This window comes from Aspergillus karnatakaensis (assembly GCF_047715665.1).
Source record: "Aspergillus karnatakaensis strain CBS 102800 unplaced genomic scaffold BJY04scaffold_15, whole genome shotgun sequence".
Taxonomy (NCBI): Eukaryota; Fungi; Ascomycota; class Eurotiomycetes; order Eurotiales; family Aspergillaceae; genus Aspergillus; species Aspergillus karnatakaensis.
In genome coordinates, this window is record NW_027395727.1 from 195,243 (window position 1) to 213,686 (window position 18,444).

The 18,444-nt window shown below is 52.3% G+C and overlaps 10 protein-coding genes across 10 annotated transcripts; 7 read left to right on the forward strand and 3 right to left on the reverse strand.

Annotated features, from left to right (window-relative positions):
- The first annotated feature begins 226 nt into the window (after window positions 1-226).
- On the forward strand, window positions 227-2,250 carry BJY04DRAFT_28144 (putative MFS transporter). The gene is made up of 3 exons (XM_073720060.1): window positions 227-532; window positions 576-624; window positions 670-2,250. Exons 1-3 carry the CDS (start codon window positions 350-352, stop codon window positions 1,893-1,895), a joined length of 1,458 nt encoding a protein of 485 aa, XP_073573022.1. The 5' UTR covers window positions 227-349; the 3' UTR covers window positions 1,896-2,250.
- Window positions 2,251-2,604: 354 nt separating this feature from the next.
- BJY04DRAFT_216510 (CFEM domain-containing protein) lies at window positions 2,605-3,147 on the forward strand (the record flags this gene model as incomplete). The annotated part of the gene is made up of 2 exons (XM_073715784.1): window positions 2,605-3,010; window positions 3,074-3,147. 2 exons carry the CDS (start codon window positions 2,605-2,607, stop codon window positions 3,145-3,147), a joined length of 480 nt encoding a protein of 159 aa, XP_073573023.1.
- A 693-nt stretch (window positions 3,148-3,840) lies between these two features.
- On the forward strand, window positions 3,841-4,346 carry BJY04DRAFT_216511 (CFEM domain-containing protein; the record flags this gene model as incomplete). Its single annotated transcript, XM_073715785.1, has 2 exons — window positions 3,841-4,210; window positions 4,273-4,346. 2 exons carry the CDS (start codon window positions 3,841-3,843, stop codon window positions 4,344-4,346), a joined length of 444 nt encoding a protein of 147 aa, XP_073573024.1.
- A 431-nt stretch (window positions 4,347-4,777) lies between these two features.
- BJY04DRAFT_185051 (Zn(II)2Cys6 transcription factor) lies at window positions 4,778-6,390 on the forward strand. Its single transcript, XM_073710714.1, has 2 exons — window positions 4,778-5,007; window positions 5,059-6,390. The coding sequence occupies exons 1-2, from the start codon at window positions 4,912-4,914 to the stop codon at window positions 6,226-6,228; spliced, it is 1,266 nt and encodes a 421-aa protein (XP_073573025.1). The 5' UTR covers window positions 4,778-4,911; the 3' UTR covers window positions 6,229-6,390.
- Window positions 6,391-7,673: 1,283 nt separating this feature from the next.
- On the reverse strand, window positions 7,674-8,612 carry BJY04DRAFT_226666 (RTA1 domain-containing protein; the record flags this gene model as incomplete). The annotated part of the gene is made up of 2 exons (XM_073718468.1): window positions 7,674-8,376; window positions 8,426-8,612. The coding sequence occupies 2 exons, from the start codon at window positions 8,610-8,612 to the stop codon at window positions 7,703-7,705; spliced, it is 861 nt and encodes a 286-aa protein (XP_073573026.1). The 3' UTR covers window positions 7,674-7,702.
- A 435-nt stretch (window positions 8,613-9,047) lies between these two features.
- Window positions 9,048-9,924, reverse strand: BJY04DRAFT_28178 (nitroreductase family protein). The gene is made up of 3 exons (XM_073720061.1): window positions 9,515-9,924; window positions 9,353-9,467; window positions 9,048-9,305 (listed from the first exon to the last, which is right to left on the reverse strand). Exons 1-3 carry the CDS (start codon window positions 9,848-9,850, stop codon window positions 9,097-9,099), a joined length of 660 nt encoding a protein of 219 aa, XP_073573027.1. The 5' UTR covers window positions 9,851-9,924; the 3' UTR covers window positions 9,048-9,096.
- Window positions 9,925-10,074: 150 nt separating this feature from the next.
- Window positions 10,075-10,914, reverse strand: BJY04DRAFT_216515 (BTB/POZ domain-containing protein; the record flags this gene model as incomplete). The annotated part of the gene is made up of 4 exons (XM_073715786.1): window positions 10,075-10,156; window positions 10,248-10,487; window positions 10,550-10,707; window positions 10,750-10,914. The coding sequence occupies 4 exons, from the start codon at window positions 10,912-10,914 to the stop codon at window positions 10,075-10,077; spliced, it is 645 nt and encodes a 214-aa protein (XP_073573028.1).
- A 728-nt stretch (window positions 10,915-11,642) lies between these two features.
- On the forward strand, window positions 11,643-15,020 carry BJY04DRAFT_206519 (oleate hydratase; the record flags this gene model as incomplete). The annotated part of the gene is made up of 5 exons (XM_073713722.1): window positions 11,643-11,954; window positions 12,003-12,589; window positions 12,635-13,060; window positions 13,318-13,731; window positions 13,868-15,020. 5 exons carry the CDS (start codon window positions 11,643-11,645, stop codon window positions 15,018-15,020), a joined length of 2,892 nt encoding a protein of 963 aa, XP_073573029.1.
- A 533-nt stretch (window positions 15,021-15,553) lies between these two features.
- On the forward strand, window positions 15,554-16,333 carry BJY04DRAFT_216518 (uncharacterized protein; the record flags this gene model as incomplete). The annotated part of the gene is made up of 1 exon (XM_073715787.1): window positions 15,554-16,333. One exon carries the CDS (start codon window positions 15,554-15,556, stop codon window positions 16,331-16,333), a length of 780 nt encoding a protein of 259 aa, XP_073573030.1.
- Window positions 16,334-16,955: 622 nt separating this feature from the next.
- BJY04DRAFT_216519 (polysaccharide lyase family 1 protein) lies at window positions 16,956-18,171 on the forward strand (the record flags this gene model as incomplete). Its single annotated transcript, XM_073715788.1, has 2 exons — window positions 16,956-17,098; window positions 17,148-18,171. 2 exons carry the CDS (start codon window positions 16,956-16,958, stop codon window positions 18,169-18,171), a joined length of 1,167 nt encoding a protein of 388 aa, XP_073573031.1.
- Between the last annotated feature and the right edge of the window lie 273 nt (window positions 18,172-18,444).

Consider the following 18,444-nt stretch of genomic DNA (forward strand, 5'->3'; position numbering starts at 1 on the left):
ATTCTTCTTGTGTCTGACGGCGGTTGAGGTTAGCAGGAATACTCGCACGGTGGCCGTCACGGTGGCCATCTCGGATCTCTCCAGCGATGCAGGGAACGAGCATCAATCCTCTGGCTGCTTGCTACGATCGTACAATCACAATGGGCAACGCTTCCGCCAGGATATGGAGCATCTGGGGTATAGCTGGAGGTGATCCCCGCATTCGTCCGGGTCCTGGAGTCGGCTGTCACAGCACTTGGCAGCTCTCCCGATCGGATCCACTGCGCAGAAGAAGCTTTGCCTATATAACAGCCATCTCATTAACAGACTCTCAATTGAACTTTCGTGGAAACACTGGTGCTGAGAGAACATGACTACAGCCAATGCGCCTGGAAAGCCCCAGGATTTGTTCGTGGAGGATGTCCCGACAGAGGCTGAGCGCAAGCTCGATCGCCAGACACTCCGCCGACTTGACATGGTCCTGATGCCAATGACCCTCATGCTGTATCTTCTTGCTTGGCTTGATCGAGCAAATGTTGGCAATGCACGTGTGGTAAGTGTTTCACTCATCTAGGTTGTTCGACCTGACCATGTAGGCTGGTCTGGACACCGATCTCAACCTCAGCGACTACCAGTATAAAGTTGGTGTGTACATCAATCCCCAATCTATAGCCACTGCTAACTCGACAGCTATCACCGTGACATATGTTCCATACATCGCCGCAGAACTGCCCTCGAACTTGATCCTTAAGAAAATCGGCCCGCGCGTCCTCCTACCAACCCTCTGCACCTCTTGGGGCCTCGTCACCGTCCTGCAATGTAAAGCACACAACTTCGCCGGGTTTGTCGCCTGTCGCTTTTTCCTCGGTCTCTGCGAAGGCGGCTTATTCCCAGGGATCGTTCTCTATCTCTCCGGTTTCTATCGTCGGCACGAACTCCAAGTCCGCATCGCGCTCTTCTTCTCCGCTGCCTCGCTAAGCGGCGCCTTCTCCGGTTTACTCGCCGCTGCGATTACACAGATGGATGGGATCCGGGGTCTCCGAGGCTGGCAATGGATATTCATCCTCGAGGGCCTTTTCACCGTTTGCTTTGGGTTGTTTTCTTACGCCATGCTCCCAAACAGCCCGGAGACAGTCATGACATTCAAGCCCCAACATAAAGAACACTGTCTCCGTCGCCTTCAACTCGACGCAAACCTCTTCTCGGAGGAGAAAGTCACCGTCAAGAAAGTCCTCTCGGTCTTCAAAGACCTCCACGTCCTCCTCCTCACGGCTTTCCTCTTCTGCAGCGGCGTCTGTCTATTCGGACTTGCCTACTTCTCTCCGGCGATCGTGCAAGCCATGGGCTACGACAATACAAGGACGCAACTCATGACGGTGCCGCCGTACGCCGTTGCATTCGTGGTGACCATGGTCACAGCCTATATCGCAGACCGATATCGCCAGCGTGGAATCTGCGCTTTCGTGACGACACTTATCTCCCTCGTCGGGGCAGCCTTGATGCTAAACGGCCGAAGTATCGCCGTTCGATACTCCGCGCTCATTCTCCTCGTCACAGGAATTTACTCCTCCGCCCCGTGTCTGATTTCCTGGGTGCCGAATAATACCGCGGGTCATGTCCGGCGTGCAACGGCAGTGGCATTGGGATTTACATCAACCAGTTCTGGCGGTGTGCTGAGCACGTGGATCTACCCGAAGAGTTCGGCGCCGTACTATAATGTCGGGGCGAGGTTCAACTTGGCGCTAATTGTGATTATGTTGGTGGGCATTGTGGTGCAGGTGTTCCTGTTGAGGTGGCTGAATGGGCGGAAGGAGAGTCGGAGGACGGAGATCCTCCACGGGCTTGAGGGTGTCAGTTACGAAGAGCAGTTTGAGGCGCTGGGAGACAAACACCCTGAGTATCGGTATACTTATTGACGTCCCTGAATCCTAGACTCGAGGCTACGGTTCGGTTGTGGGTTGGGGCTGTGTACAAAGGGACTGTCACTACACCATATCTCAGGCCTCTCGGGCCCCAAATTTGGCCAGTTGTGTTCTCAGCCTCTTTGCAAGTTTGCCCTGCGCTCCGCACGCTAGGCCCCAAACTAGCGTTAGTTTAGACTGCGGGCCTGAGTTTCGCTTCCCAGGTTTCAACTCTGACTCCCACAAAATCGCAAAACATTATTCTACAGTATTTGCCATGGTCAATGACAAAATCATCAGTACAATTAAACTCTCGGAAGGAATTACCACAAGATAAAAGTCTGACACCCTCGTGAGCTCACTGCTGTGACCTGTCCGGTGCTGCAGACCCTCAGCCCCAGCGCCGAGCCCTTAGGGCGTTAGGCGGAGATTGGGGGCCATTTAGGCCATTTCTCTTCCAATCGCACCCTTTTCTTTCCAGACGCTATCGCTATCACGGAGTAGCGGCTGCAGACTCGCCACTTGTATGGAATGAGTCAGGTTGTAACTTGAGGCTTGGACCCTTTGCAATCTCGCAAGGCGTTCCTCTGGGACTCTGGGAGTTTGGGACAGTGGGACGGGACCCTGTGGTCCTTATATAGCGCGCTTTGCACCCTCAGTTTTTCTTTTCTCAATCGCAACTACTCTTTCTCCCTCAGACTCTACTACCAAAAACACCATCAAGATGCGCTTCCTCTCCACCTTCCTCCTCGCGGCCACCGCATCCACTGCCTTCGCAGCCTCTACCCCCAAAGAACTCTTCGACGAGTACCTCCCCTCCTGCTCTCTCGAGTGCGCCTACCAAGTCGCCGAAGATGCCAGCGGCTGCGACATTAACGACACAGACTGTTTCTGCACTGCGCAGGGCGGCTCCACATTTGGCCAAGTGCAGGGAGATATGGAAGGCTGCTTGCAGTCTTCCGACTGCGAGAACAGCGACTACTCTAGCATGAGCGAGAACGATGTGCTGGCTTACTTGGATGAGGCGCTGCAGATGTGTGGTGTGGGAAGCTTGGATGATGTGCTTGAAGAGGCGGGCCTTGACGAGGATGACCTTGTGACTGAGACTAGTGGTGGGGATGTTCCTGAGGGTATGTTTTCTCTTCCTTCCTTGATGATGATTGATATTGGTGCGGTTGTGCTAATGGGTTTAGATGCTGCTGTTACCCTCTCTGCTCGCAATGCTGTTGTCGCTGCCGGTGCGATGATGCTGCTTGCTCTCTTTTAAGCGAATGTGGTGATGGATAATGGAATGATTGAGTAATGGATTAATGGTTATAATATTCTGGATGCTTTTTTGATGTTTTACTACGAGATATCCTACGGTTTCACTTCGTCTCTACATATTCTGTTACCGAGTGGCAGACCTATAAATACAATGCCTTCTCTCGAAGACCGCTACATAGTATTGGCCAGAAACCACAAGCGACCGACAATTATACTATCCAGCACGATAATAGGAGAAGCAACAGTTATGTCAAACGCGACCGAGATGCATTGAATCCAGCGGCCTGCGGGCGTATACTCACGTTTCAGCTTGCCCTGGTCCAACTCTGTAAGTATATGTCGATTGGCCCTCTCAACATGCGATCATCACAAGGCTGAGATGACCTGAATAAAGGTCTGACCAGTCAGCATGTTCCCTATGCTTGCGCACCCTCAGCCCCTGCGCCCGCCGAGCCCTTAGCAGCGCGGCAATTCAACCCAAACGGTTATCTACGCCAGGGCTCGATTTCAGCTGCACAGCCTTATGACATTGTTGTTTGAGGACGAGGTATTTATAAAGTGTACATCTCTCTTCATCAACTTGTCTGATCATTCTTCAAGCTCCTACCACGATACGATTGACATCTCTCTCCATTGCGCATTCATCTACCATACTACATACAACTCCTATCTACTCACCACCAACCCAGTCAAAATGCATCCCATCACAGCAACAGCAACCCTCCTCCTCACCCTGATCTCTCTACAGTCCGTAACAGCCATAACCCCCAAATCCGTCTTCGACGACATGCTCCCCCCCTGCGCGCGCGACTGCGCCTACAAAGCCTCCGAAACAACCTTCAACTGCGCCGTCGAAGACGCCCAGTGCTTCTGTACGGTTGAGGGCGATCCGACAGAGCTGTACAATACAATGTCCGAGGAGATGAGCTCTTGTATCCAGGAGTCGGAGTGCACGGCGGAGGATGTGGAGGGGATGGATTTTGGGGATTTGACGGATGCGGTGGAGGATTTGGGGAGGATGTGTGAGGGGGTTGTTGCTGATCAGGATGAGGAGGTTCCAGAGGGTGAGTCTTTTCTTCTTACTTACTCTTATCTTTTGTAGGGGTTCGTGCTAATGATGGGGTAGATGCTGCGGGGATGCTGGTGCCAGGGAAGGGGGTTGTTGTGGCTGGGGTTTTGGTGCTTCTTGCTGTGGTTTAGAGGGGTTGTCACTGGGTTGATACGTGAGAAGAATATACCGGACTATAAGTTTGTAGTATGGGTCAAATAGAAGGGCTGTTTGTATTTTGAGAGGTTTGAGCTTTCTCTTGTTGTTTTTCAGCAGTTGCATACTTGTGGAATATATATCTGTCACATATATCACAGCATCTCCAGAATGCGCCATGATGATTTTGGATTCGAGATGCACTGAGTACTTCTATGCTGCCTTCAGTACTAAGTCGGCCATCGTCATCAAGTATACCTTTAATTTGCTATCGAGACATCACGATAGGATTGGAAATGCTTTAGGGGTCTTGGAAGATGTACGTTCTACGTGGGCAAAGTCAGGCAGCAATATTCTCAGGGCTCATATTAGCATATTTAAGCTTCTTACTTCCGCTGCAGAAGACGCTTTCATCATCCTTCTAGCGAGCGACAAGTGGAGAGGGTTTTGTATCAATGAGTCTATTTTAGGAACTGGTGCCCCAGGCAGAAACACTCCCGGAGTGGTAAAAGCGGAACGAGTACGAAGACTTTTCATCCCCCTTCCTATGCACCAACCACCATGACACCCAAGGATCATCAAGCAAAAGTTAGATCTCGCGTCTCGCATCGAAAGTCGCGATTGGGCTGCGGGAATTGCAAGAAGCGGCGGGTCAAGGTACATCCATAACTCCCTAGTCCTCCAGACTCAACACTAACCAGAGGACAGTGCGATGAGATCAAACCATCCTGCACCAATTGCTTACAACACTCCATAACTTGCGACTTTAGCTTATCATCCTCAGCTTCACCATCCGAGGCCTCAGCGCCGCAACAGCGGTTCCAGTTTCGAGAATCAAAGTACCAGTCTCTCACATCACCAAAGGAAGATGAGCCCAACCAGCGCTCAATCGGAGTCCAATGCGACCCAGCCCCGTCACCAACCGCGACATCAAGTATCGAAAGCGGAGGAATCTCGCTCTCGGACCTGCATCTCTTCCACCACTACACCACATCCACCTACCGCACCCTCGCCGACGAGGCCACAGACACAAACCGAGTAAACCAAGTCCACATCCCGCAGTGGGGGATGACCTTCCCCCCAATCATGCATTTAGTCCTCGCACTCTCAGCGCTCCATCTCGCGTTCCTGGACCCAGACAAACAAGAAGAGTATACCCGACAAGCAGACGAGCACTTCACCTTCGGCGTGCGCTCCGTAACCACCGTGCTCGCGCTGGACACGCTAGCGTCGGAGAATTGCCAGCAGATCTACATGTCCGCGGTACTTATCTGCTTTGCATACTTTGCGCACGGCCCACGGCAGGGTGAATTCTTGGTTTTCAATCAAAATGGGCGGTCGGAGTGGTTGGTTCTGCTACATGGTGTTCGTGCGATCACAGCTCAAAAGCACAGTGAGATCTTCACGGGTGTGTTGGAACCTACTGCTCGACGGCCCACTTCCTCCGATCCCGCTCCTGGGCACGAGGATGAAATCGCCCGGCATAAGATGCGTTTGCGAGAAATAAGAACGCTGGTCGATAAGGAGGTGTCTCTCGACAAAGCTGCGTACGTCAAGGCATTGGATGATCTGATAGAGTCTTTTGAGCATGCGTGCGAGCATCGCAGGTTGGGAGGGTATGTCACAGAATTAATGCCGTTCACAATGGGGTGGACGTTCCGGTTGCCGGAAATAATGATCCAGAAGCTGGAGGAGAAGGAGCCCGTTGCGCTGGTAATCCTTGGGCATTGGGCGATTCTGATGCGGTATATGAGGGGGGTGTGGTTCATGCGCGGCTGGGACGAGCATATCATTAGAGGGATTAGGGCTTGTCTTCCGCTGGCGTATCATGGCTGGCTTGAGTGGCCGGAGGAGGTTATATTATTCGATAGAGAATGAGAGTTGAGATAGGGTATAATCTACTATTTCTAAACTGGGTGATTCATGTCGGCTATAGACCTATCTATAACCAGGCTGGAAACAACAAAGTGAAGCAAACCACCTCATGCCGAGACACAGATATGCTCCTCGAATAGCAGCACTTCAACTCGACAGCCAAAGAAGCACCTCTATCAAAATGAAAAACTCGAAGAAGAAGAAAAAAAAAAAAGAAAACAGAATCTTACAAGTAACTCTAAATCATTTGAGAAAACGAGCCGAGCAAATCAGCCATGCATACGCGATCTATATCATGACTCTGTATAGCCCAGACCCCTCTCAATATCAGCCGCAGCCGCAACCCCAACCTCATCCGTCTTGCTCCACTGTAGTGGGATAGTTATCCTTATGCGACAAAACAGATACAAGCTGCCTTCGAGGCGTGTGAAAGATGCAACCAAAAGGGTGCCCTCTTACCTCATCCAATTATCCTCGTGCGGGATACCCCAGCGACAGGCTAACATATTGTTTCAGACATTCACCCTCGCCAGACGCGCAGTCTTCATTGCATGGCGCCTCATGACAAACCCTTGGTTCATCATGCAGAGCACCGTGCAGCAAATCATTGACATTGACGATGGTGCTCGTCAAGCCTCGCGGCTTCTACGATGGCAAGCGGACAAGAAAGTCGAGTATCAGTATGTTGGAGTCGTGGTTCGTCATTTAGTCTTTAAAACTCGGCCGTGAGTATGTGTTCACTTCTTATAGGGCTCCCTCGTCGCATCCTCCGTCTCTGGCTCCCTACAATGGGCGATGTCCGGAGAAGACAGAACCTTCTGGCTAGTCCTAGCTTTCTGGTATGGGGCGCTGGCGTCGACACTCTTCTGTGTGATTGGGGCGTTCTATATGAGTATCTTGCTCTCGGCATTTGAATTGGAGAATGGCGAGGGGGATATGGAGAGGTTGCTTTTGACGCTTCGCGGGGAGGAGGATAGTACTAGTAGAGGGCTAGGTGGAAGTGGAGGTGGAAGTGGAAGTAGGAAACAGCCAAGACGAAGAATGCTGTTTGTTCTACAAGCGCCGGTGATGCTGCTTAGCTATTCGATCTTATCGTATCTCGTTGGACTGTTGTTGTGGATCGTGGCGCCGCTTTGGCGGGTGGGTGTTTTTGAGAATGGGCAGGTTTGGGTGAGTAGTCTGTCTGATTTTCTTGCGATCAAGAAAGCTAATGCGATGGCGTGTGGATCTTTATTATCTTTCTAGGGTATCTGGTATTTTGGGCTGTGACATACTGGATGGTTTGTCTAGAGATGTATCCATCTGGTAGATCGGATTAGTCTGGTTAGACTTTACCTTGGTCTAGGGTAAGAGTCCAAGCCGAAGTGTATAAGATTGAAAGCCTAATCAAAAAATCAAAAATCAAACGCCAGTCCGTAGCAACGCAGTCTAAAGAAAACCAATCTAATCCCAAACCCCGATACAAGAAAAAAAAAACCTATTTATCAGCCATCAACTCCATCCCCATTCCCACAGCCCCCTGATTCCTCCTCGCCCTCTTAACCAATCTCCCCGGGTGAAAAACAACCCAAACCCCCATCGCCACAGCCATAAGCGCCGCATCGAAAACATAGATATAGACTTCTCTCGCCCTAACATCCGCCCCCTTCGGCGCCCCGAACTCGATCGTCCGCACCAAGTTTCGCACAATCATGCACCCACACACACCATACAGAACCCACATGTATCTCTTCCATCCCCCCGTCTCAAGCGAGACCCTCGTTGGATCAGTGGACAACCGTCGATGGAAGAGCACAGCCATCCAGACAAAGGCCACAGAAACAACGAGCGTGAATATCAACCCGGCGAGAACGGCTTTCAGGCCGATGTTGATTATCTTCTCATCGCCGGTTACTTGTAAGCCGGCTCCGACGAGCTGAGTCAGAAGACAGATGATGTCGTTCAGCACGAACCACACGGTTAGTTTCTTGGGGCGGATGGGCGAGTGGTGCTCTGCGTCGAGGGAGGTGATGATTCGTGATAGCGACATGTAGATGCTTGCTGCGAGGAGGGGAGGGGCGGAAAGGAGGAGGAGCTGCTGTTGAGCCCAGGGGCCGATAGAGGTGCGGCTATTGTGCGAGCGTGCGCGGCCGTGGTAGCCGAATGTTTCGCCTAGATATAGTCATTAGTATCGTCTTCGGGATGTTGGAGGAGAACGCACATATCCCGCCCAATACGAAAGGGATGAAGTATGCTGCTCGGTAGGGGAACATGAGTGCCAGGTGAACAACGGTTGCAATGCCGAATATGGCCATGAAGGCGTAACCGGCTGTGAGGGAGGGGTTGTAGGGGTAGAATTCGACCCAGGGGTCTGAGCCGTTGACGCCTTCGTGGAAGGTGAAGTCCATTGTGTTCGGTTAGTTTGATGAAGATAGAGGTTGATGGGAGAGAATGAAGTCAGTGTAGCAGTAACTGAAAATGGATTTAGAATCCTATGCAGACTGGTGTCGATACTTATACCCCAGTGACCGTGATAGACTACAGCGTTTCATCTAATTACCCCTTTAGGAAATCCACGAACGAATACGGGTGGGTCGACGAAAGCTTGGTTGGCTCGTCGTTGATTTTTCGTATCGGTTATTTTTGGATGTTTTCCCTTTGATCGGCATCATGTGGGGTTTCTACGCAGTAGAACTGCAGGACTGCTTGTTCTAGGCATCGGTATAGTCTATCCAAAAGTCAAGGATGCATTATTGCTGAGGTTTGACGCGTATGGGCGACTCGGTGGTGGGGGTGGGGCGGTTCTGATCATGCTGAAAATTTACGAAGAAAAATCAATTGGAGGCTCAAAATGCAATCATTATTCATGCGCTAATTCAATGTCTATATAATCTATGCGGACTTTCCGTAGACCTTGAAGCGGTCCTCAATAGGAGCAAAGGTCTTCTCGCCAGGGCCGCCGGTGGGGGTACCAAAGACCAACTGAGCGTCGAGCTTCCAGTTGGCAGGGATGTTCCACTGCTTAGCAATTTGCTCATCGATCAGGGGGCTGTAGTGCTGGAGGTTGGCACCGAAGCCTTCGGAGGCAAGAGCAGTCCAGACTACGAACGTTAGTAAGGACTAGCGAAATATCGCGCAATAAACATACCAAGGTACTGGGACATGGCGTTGGACTCAAGAGCAAAGGGGTCGAACTTGTCGGCGTAAATGGCGAACTGCTCCTTGATGGGCTTGAGAGCCTCGTAGTCAACGAAGAAGAGGACCTATACAATTAGCATCTCTCATGAACAGCAGAATTGGAGAAACATACGGTTCCGTAACCGGCACGGAAACCCTCGAGCTTGGGCTTGGTGGAAGACTCGTAGGCCTCCTTGGGCAGAGCACCGGCAGCAACAAGGCCCTCCATGGCCTGGAGAGCAATGTCCCACACCTTCTGGTGCTCCTCTTTCAGGAGAAGGACGACGCGCGAGGTCTGGGTGTTGAAGGAGCTGGGGACGTGGAGGACAGCATCGCGAACGATGGACTCGATGACCTCGTCGGAGACGGGGCTCTCGGCCTTGAGGGTGTAGATGGTGCGGCGGGTCTTGACAGCCTCAATGAGAGTGGCGGTGGCGGGGTTCTTGAACTGGACGTTGGTGGAACCCATTGTGACGGTTGGAATAATGTTTTTAGGGGGGTGTGAAGGGATTGAGGTTGTTGGATAGGAAATCAGCCATGTTGGAGGGGCAGGGGGGTTATCATTTATAGTGACAGAGTGGAGAGGCTCGAGGGGTAATTCCGCACTCCGATGGTGTTATTTTTTTTCTTTTGTCAGCGCCACGATTTCTTAGCAATTTTCAGGCACGCTGGCGGCTGGAGTGCTGGACAGATTTACAGATTAACAACCGCTCGCCGAGACCTCGCCGAGACGTTTGTCTGGTTTGTCTTGCTAGCACGTGACTCGTGGAAGATTCTAGTGCAGGTAGGTATGAGTATGGATTCTGTCAATCTGTTGCACCTGCGCTCAACACCTCAATATCTTCAGGGAGGGGAAAGGTTCTAACGCTCGAGACCGTTCCCACCAGTCAAGAATCTCTAGCGAATCGCGCACGGCGGCTGCCAGACTTGGTGTATCATCCAACTTCCTCTTTGCTTTCTCAGAGGATTGGATTTCACCATACCGACAAGCGAGGGAGCCAGCAATCAGCTCGCGAAGCTCCTGATCGTCCTCCTGCAACTCGCCCCAAACTTCTTGCACAGCATCCCAGCGCGCAGGATCATCGATGTTGTCACCCCCCAGCAGGCTAGTCGAAACCTAGCACCTGTTGCGACCGCCTGTGCGCCGAGCTTTTTAGCCGCCTTGTACAGTGCGACATAGTCTCCAGGGTGCAATGTGGCTGTTTCAGACGTCAGGCCGGGGAAGGGAGCGGGTTCCCGCGCATAGTTGATGGAGTAGCACCAGGCCAGGATGCAGCCTATGACTCGGGGATCTTCGTCTAGCTTGATGCGCGACTCTTTCTCATCCTAGGAGATCAGCACGGCTCACCAATTCTACCGGTCACTTACTTCGGAGCTCTCCCTCACTAGTTTGTCTATGAACTTCAACTCCGGGCAGACGATCGCACGATGGACACGGAGCTGATGGTTCCCGCAGTCTATTATCAGATCTGAGAATCTCCCGCTCTTTGCGAGTTCTCGTAACTTGGCGGAGGGCCTATGGGGACGATGCATCGTATCTGGTAAGGGATTGCGGCTGTGAATGTCGTTCGTAAGTCCAAAGCCATCTTAAGTAGTCACAAAGAACCGCCCCGCCAGCCTCGCGGTGCGGAAATCTGTGCAAGTATCGTCAGGCCTTCTAGTCATACCACCAATGTGCCTTTGGAATCTGTAGAAAAACATTTCCCCTTCAGTCGTTGAGGACTGCCATCAACCTTATCCAACAACCCGAGAGCGAACCCCTCCACAGCTATGACGCAGCGATCGACTGTTCCGGTATTTGGGTGAGCTTATCCTGCGGTGTCAGTTTCATCGAGTCAGTTTGTGCATGCCGACGCAACTTACGATCTCGGGATCCAGGGTCCGGTACATCCATTATTGCTGGCTTTCCTCGGCTCCTCGCCTATCATTGCATACGGTTCATTATTCGGAAGCCGGAAGACGCGACTCAGTTATAGCGACTCCGCGATAGATATACTCTTTGCCCGAAAGGGTTGTTGGTACTTCCTCGGTCCGCGCGCCGACCCTAGCACATGAAAGATGCTGGAAAACGAGCCAGTGAGATTCGCTGTAATCCTCCAGATATCGTGCTATCTTCATCCTTCTCAATGGCCATCGTGATGATGCCTTTGTGTCGTGGTCTGATGGACTTGGGATGTCTTATAAAGATCAATGACCCTTTCTGACCACGGGTGAGGAAATATACCGTGTACAACAGACTACTACAGTGCCATCCACTCATCATGGATAAGCGAATAGCCCAAGTTATGGTTGGCTTGAAGCAGCTGCCGGTCCGGACTTTGCTTCTGGAGTTTTGGAGAGACCCCCAAAAACGGGTAGGGCTGTCGGCTGCTGTCCTCGCTGCATACCTCATACTTCAACGGTCTCTGCGATATCGCCGGTTGAGTCGACTGCAGAGGATTTACCGGAAGTACACTACGAGAGAGGAAATGGCGTCGATGACGGACCATGATGCATGGGAGATACAAAAGTTGATGCTGGTGATGGAGTTTCCATCAGCGTCGCTGAAGGCTTTGCAGTTTGCTCTATTTAGGGTACGAATACCCCTACATGTCTCATATGCCCCTAAGTAACGCTAGCAGACGTACGGTATCCCGACGATATCTAGCCTACTACTCAAGACGTCGCAATTCTCCAATCCGGCCACCTCTTTTAAACGATATGCCGACACCGGCGCCCTGATCGGACAATTTATGGCCTTCGAGCCATCATCCGAACGCGCTCAGACAGCCATCGCACGCACCAAGTTCCTACATGTCGGATACCGAGCGAGCGGTAAAATTCTCGAGTCCGACATGCTCTACACGCTGAGTCTGTTTGCTCTTGAACCCATCCGGTTCATTGATCTGTTCGAGTGGCGGTCCCTCAGCGATCTTGAGCAGTGCGCTATCGGAACATATTGGAAGAGCCTCGGTGATGCGCTCGAGATCAGCTTTGCGGACCTTCCCTCGGGACCGCATGCTTTCCGTGATGGCCTACACTTCCTCGAAGAGCTCCGAGCATGGAGTTTGAAGTATGAGGAGGATTATATGAAGCCGAGCCCAGAGAATAAAGAGGTTGCGGATAAGACGATGGACGTGCTTGTCTATGCGATGCCGAGGTTTCTCAAGCCGGTTGGCGTGAATTTTGCAGCTTGTGTGATGGACGATCGGCTGCGCGAGGCTATGATGTACGTCTTCTCCCTGGGACCATTGAGACTTACTGACATACACAGGTATCAACGACCTCCGGCGATCTACAATGCGATTTTCTCTTCTCTGGTCTCTGTTCGCAAGTTCTATCTGCGCTACCTGGCCTTGCCGCGGCCGAACTTCCAGCGGATTGACATCTTCACCGATAAGCCAAATGAGTACGGGCGCTACTATGTCAACCTCTACGAGGCGATTCCATACTATGTCAAGCCGACTTTCTGGAATCGCTGGGGCCCTGGTGCGTGGATCAGCCGAGCAATGGGTATGCCTCTTCCGGGAGATGAAGACGACAAATACTACCCCCGTGGCTTTGATTTGGAAGATCTCGGACCGAAGTACTTCGAAGGGAAAGGCCGGAAGACGGTAGCGGAAATCAGGGAGTTGTTGAAGAAAGAGCGCAGAGGGCAGGCACCTTTTGCGCCCGAGCTTCCAAGTGCCGAGGACGCAAAGTTCGAGGACTCCAAGTATGAGGTTGTTACCCCAGAGGCAGTTGTATGATTGAGTGAAATTTTCCCAAGCGCTGGAAATCTATAGGTGGCTAGGTAGAATAGTTGAAGCATCAAGCTGTCGTCACAGCCGAGGCCATCCATGGTTCATCCGGTCGTTGAAGTCATCATCTCACCCATTCCAACGGCCGGACTGATCTGAAATCTTGAACAAAGAATCAATTCGATGATCAATCGATAATGTCTAAACGCGATCCAAGCCGTCTAAATGCCTGGATATTAGGCAGCGGTATCTCATCCCTCACGACCGCAGTGCATCTCATCCAAGAAGCGCACGTACCACCATCCCAGGTCCATATCATTGAAACCCTCAGCATCGCAGGCGGCACTACAGTCAGCTATGGCGACGCCGAGCACGGCTACGACTTTCGCGCGGGCATGCGCCCCCAGCTCAACGACATGTGCATGGAGACGCTGCTATCACTAGTTCCCTCGGAATCCAACCCATCCCGGACTCTCCGCGACGATGTCTTTGAGTTCGCGAAGTCGTTAGACATTCAGCCGGCACAGACGAGATTTCTGACGCATAAGCCGCTCGGTGTTGGAAGGATAGATGGAAAGAAGATGATGCTTGGTGTGCGTGATCGGCTTGATCTTTTTATGCTGGCGTCCAAGTCGGAGAAGGCGCTGGGCAGGGCTCGCATCTGCGATTGCTTCCATGACACCTTCTTTCGCAGTGGATATTGGCTTTCTTTGGCTTCAACGTGAGTGTTTCATACAAACAGCTCCTCCACCTACTGACTCCTCCAGCTTTGGCCTCAAACCCCTCCATTCAGCCGCCGAATTCCGCCGGTACCTCCATCGCTACCACGACCTACACGACATCAACGACCCTCATCCTCTCGATCTAGGCAAATACAACGTCCACGAGTCCATCATCGCCCCGATCGCACGCTTCCTCCAGTCCTCAGGCGTAGACTTCCGCTTCAACACCACAATCTGCGACATCCTCTTCGCATACGACAACCCCGACGACCCCCTCGAACCAACCCGGGTCAAGGAAATCCAAACCTCCCCCGCTCACGAACGCAGCACCTCCATCTCCTCCCTAGAACAACAAGTCGTCAAACTCAACCCCGACGACATCGTCTTCGTCACCCTCGGCTCCATCTTCTCCTCCATCCTCACAGGCGACAACACCCGCTCCCCTCCATACCTCGAAACCGTCACAAGCACACTCGACCCCTTCTCCCTCTCCCCCGACAACCCCTCCTCCCCCATCGACTCCGAGCTGGACGAAAACTGGCTCCTCTGGCTCGAACTCTGCACCAAACACCCCAAATTCGGCAACGCCTACAACTTCTGCACCAGACTCCACGAATCCCGCCTCGAGTCCTTCACCATCACCCTCTCCAGCCCGGAATTCTTCAACAGACTACACGCCACAACCCTCGACCAGCCGGGCCCAAACACCTCCCTCACCCTCCGCGATACACCCTGGCTGATAACCCTGCGCATCCCACACCAACCCGTCTTCCCCGACCAACCAGATCACATCCAAGTCTGCTACGGCTACGCCCTCCACCCGGAGAAGGAAGGCTCCTTCATCTCGAAACCCATGCTCAAATGCTCCGGCGAGGAAATCCTCACGGAGATCCTGCAGCATCTCCGCTACCCGCCTGACGGGATCCTCGCGCATGCGATCACAATCCCGCATATCCAGCCGCGGGCGTGCTCGACTTTTCTCCCGCGCACGCCGGAGGATAGACCTGCTGTCTTGCCGAAAGGTATGGAGAATATGGCCGTTATAGGTCCGTTTGTGGAGATTCCGGATGAGGTTGTTGTTACGATGGATTATAGTGTGAGGGGTGCGCAGATTGCGGTTAGGGGGTTGATGGGGGTCGGGGGTGTGGTGAGGGGGAGTAAGAGGGTTGGTACGGTGGGGTTGTTGGGGGTTCTTTGATTGTTGTTTTGGGTGTCTTTTGTTTGGTGAAAGAGGATGAGGCGTGGTTCTATGCACATTATTCTCGATCTGTGTTTGTGAGTAGGCAGTTGAGGGAGGGGGCCGAGTGGGATAGGGTTGCTTTATTAGACTGCATGCCGCTGTTTTGTTAATGAGAAGAAAAGTTTCGGAGATGCTTTGAGAGTAGTCAGTTCTCATATGTTCTCATTTTGTAACGAGCCCTTGTGAAGATCTTTGTTTAATCCTTTTGACGCTGCTTCAGTGACAAGGACTTGCAAACCGCAGAAAGCCAGCAGCCATTGTTAACCCTCCTGCAGGAAGAGACATGGACAAAGTCAATTGTATACTTCGAATATGCGGCGAAGGGCTTTGTCCTTGTTGAAAAGAGAGCATATAAAGCTTTAATTTATTCACTAACCCAGCTCTTTACCTTCACCTTCACCTTCAGCAGCATCTAGCCCAATCCGACTGCCTCATCTACTGTAACTGCCTTGTTCGTTGAAAGACTAGTATTCTTGCCCACCACAAACAAAATGTGTCAAAAGATTTACCACCATCTCGCAGCCTGCGAACACATTGTGTCTTTCACGCTGAAGGCCTGCGCCGCATTCACGAACAGCCTCCGCACGAAAACGCCCCTACTCGGCCATGTCACCCGCACATCCCACAAAGTCCTCTCTCACTCGACGTCAGAGGACACTGATTGCATGCAGTGTCAGGAAGAATCGCAACAGATGAGCTCTGCAAATCAGGACGCACTGATTTCTCAGCCCACGGAGTGCCGTAGTTCTCAAGCCCAAACGGAACCCCACACCGAGAGTGGATGTGACTCCGGGTATAGCACCCTGGAAGCCATCTACGACGCTGGTCGCATGCTAACAGCTGAATTTATGTCGCTGCCTGCTTGGCGTGGGAGCAGGAGCCAGGGGGGCAACGGTGTTTCTACAGATGGGGAGTACGAGATGGAAGATCTATGCCCGGTTCAGGAGGGCACGTTCCTTGATAGTGACAGCGACCCGGCGGGGGGTTTCAATACACCGCCGGAAGGTACCGTCCCTGACAGTTATTACAGTCCTCTAAAGGATATCATTGAGCTTGAGACGGGCTGGGAGAATGATGACCGTGATCAGGAATACGATTTCCTGACATTCGCCGAGAGGAGTTCTTCGTCTACGAGTTCGTCATTCCATGACTGTGACTCCGAGGGCGAAGATGGCCTACTATCAGCAGAGTACTGGACGTCCCTGCGTTCGGGCCTCCAGTCACCGACCCCTGGCTACGACGGTGGCGCCGGGAGGTTCGACAGCCACTAAGTATATGCAGACACCAGGGTATGGCCTAGGGCTGAACGATTCGTGGACTGACTCGTTCTCCGGGTGAGGGGTCAGTCCGACCGTGTCAGTTCTCGACGACATGTTCGCTCAGGGATCGAATTCCTTGTTTCCACCGGACCTAGCACCAATGATAGCCCCATGTGGTAGCACCCCTCGGTGGAATTGTGCTGTTGTTTCATCCGTTGCTATCGGTGTTTCAAAGTGATTGGCGGAATCCACAGGAAAGCTGCCACTCTCGGAGCAAGAGAGTTAGGTAAGCGGGATTTAGGCTGTTTAGTGCTTGGTTAGGTGCTTGTTAGTTCTTGTTTAGTTCGTGCTGGGGGTTTAAAGAACTGGTTTAGCGTTGCAGATGCTATTTTCGAATTGACGTGCGTTTATTTCTCCGCATTGACGGGGTCGGTCTCGGCTTGCGTGCTTGTTCTGTCGATAGTTCCGCTTTTTGAAACGGTGATCCTTCCTTTTATCCTGCTCGGATAATTTATGTGAGAATCGTAGATGAATTAATTTACCCTCAGGAGACTACGAAGACTCGTAGTTGTGTATAAAGGGCGCTTGTTGTCGCCAGTACTGTAAACCAGGCATCCAGTGTCAGTTGAGCAAAATGAAGCAAGCCGTTCTAGCTTCCATTTTCGCTTTCCTCGTTCAGTCAGCTACCGCGCAGGTCGTGGGAACGCCTACTGGCTTTGCTGCTGGAACAACCGGAGGTGGTGACGCTGCGCCGCAGACTCCCTCCAGCTTGGAAGAGTATGTAGTTAATCGTCTGTTCTCTGAGCCCAGCTAACAGACAGAACAGGCTGATTGAATGGGTCACTGACGATACCCCCCGCACGATTCTCATCGACCGCGAATGGAACTTCATCGGCACTGAGGGCGAAACCACCGGGCAGTGCTGCAGCACGAGGACGACAACCTGCGAAGGCGGGACCAGTGCCGGTCAAGCCTCTATCCAAGATACCTGCGATGACGGCACCTGGATTGAATGCACCTACGATAATGCGGGCCCGTCGCCCCTTGAAGTCGGCAGCAACAAGAGCATTGTCGGTGTCGGCGAGGCTGGTATCATCCGCGGCAAAGGCTTCCGTCTTCGTGATGGCACAAGCAACGTGATCATCCAGAATATCCACATAACCGAGCTGAACCCCGAGTACGTCTGGGGTGGCGACGCCATCACCCTCGACGGATGTGACCAGGTCTGGATTGACCACAACAAGTTCTCCCTTGCCGGAAGACAGTTCATCGTCTCCGGCTGGGGTGCGGCTGGCCATGTCACCATCTCGAACAACGAGTTCGACGGTGTCACCGACTGGTCCGCAGGGTGCAACGGCAAGCATTACTGGACTTTGCTTCTCATCGGTGAAGAGGACTGGTACACTTTCCAAGGCAACTGGATTCACGATGTCTCTGGCCGAGCACCCCATCTCGGTACCACCAACACCGATAGCCGTATCTTCTTCCACGGTGTGAACAACTACTTCCAGAATGTCGGTGGTCACGCCTTCGATGTCGATGCCAACACCTGGGTGCTGCTCGAGGGCAATTACTTTGACTCCGTTACCACTCCGGTCTCAGACACGACCCTGACCAGTGGCTCATTGGTGTACAACGTGCCTACTGTTGACTCGGCCAGTGCATGCAGTGCCTCCCTTGGCTATATCTGCGAGTGGAACAGACTGGCTGGCTCCGGAACATGGCCGTCGCTCACCGATCAGGCGGTTCTCGATGAGTTTGCGCAGTATTCCACCAGCCTGGTCGATGCTTATGGTGTTGCGGATGTTCCCACCACCGTTGTTGCCAACGCTGGTGTTGGCAAGATCTAGATCGTGCTAGTATTAGTTTAATTGCTTAATTGACCAGACTCACCGTGGGGGGCTGCTTTGTATTCCTTCAAATCAGCATAAGAGCTTTGTCTTCCTGAATGATTGCCATCAGAGGGGTTGCTTTGCCTGCCATCTCAGTCCTTATAACTCAGGCAAAGTCGAAAATACGATTTGTGCGGGATAATCATAGCAAGGAAGACGGGCCTATAGAGAGGTAATGTCGCTTGGCTAGATCATCACCACAATGTGCTAGGTCCATGCTGAGTGAGCCCT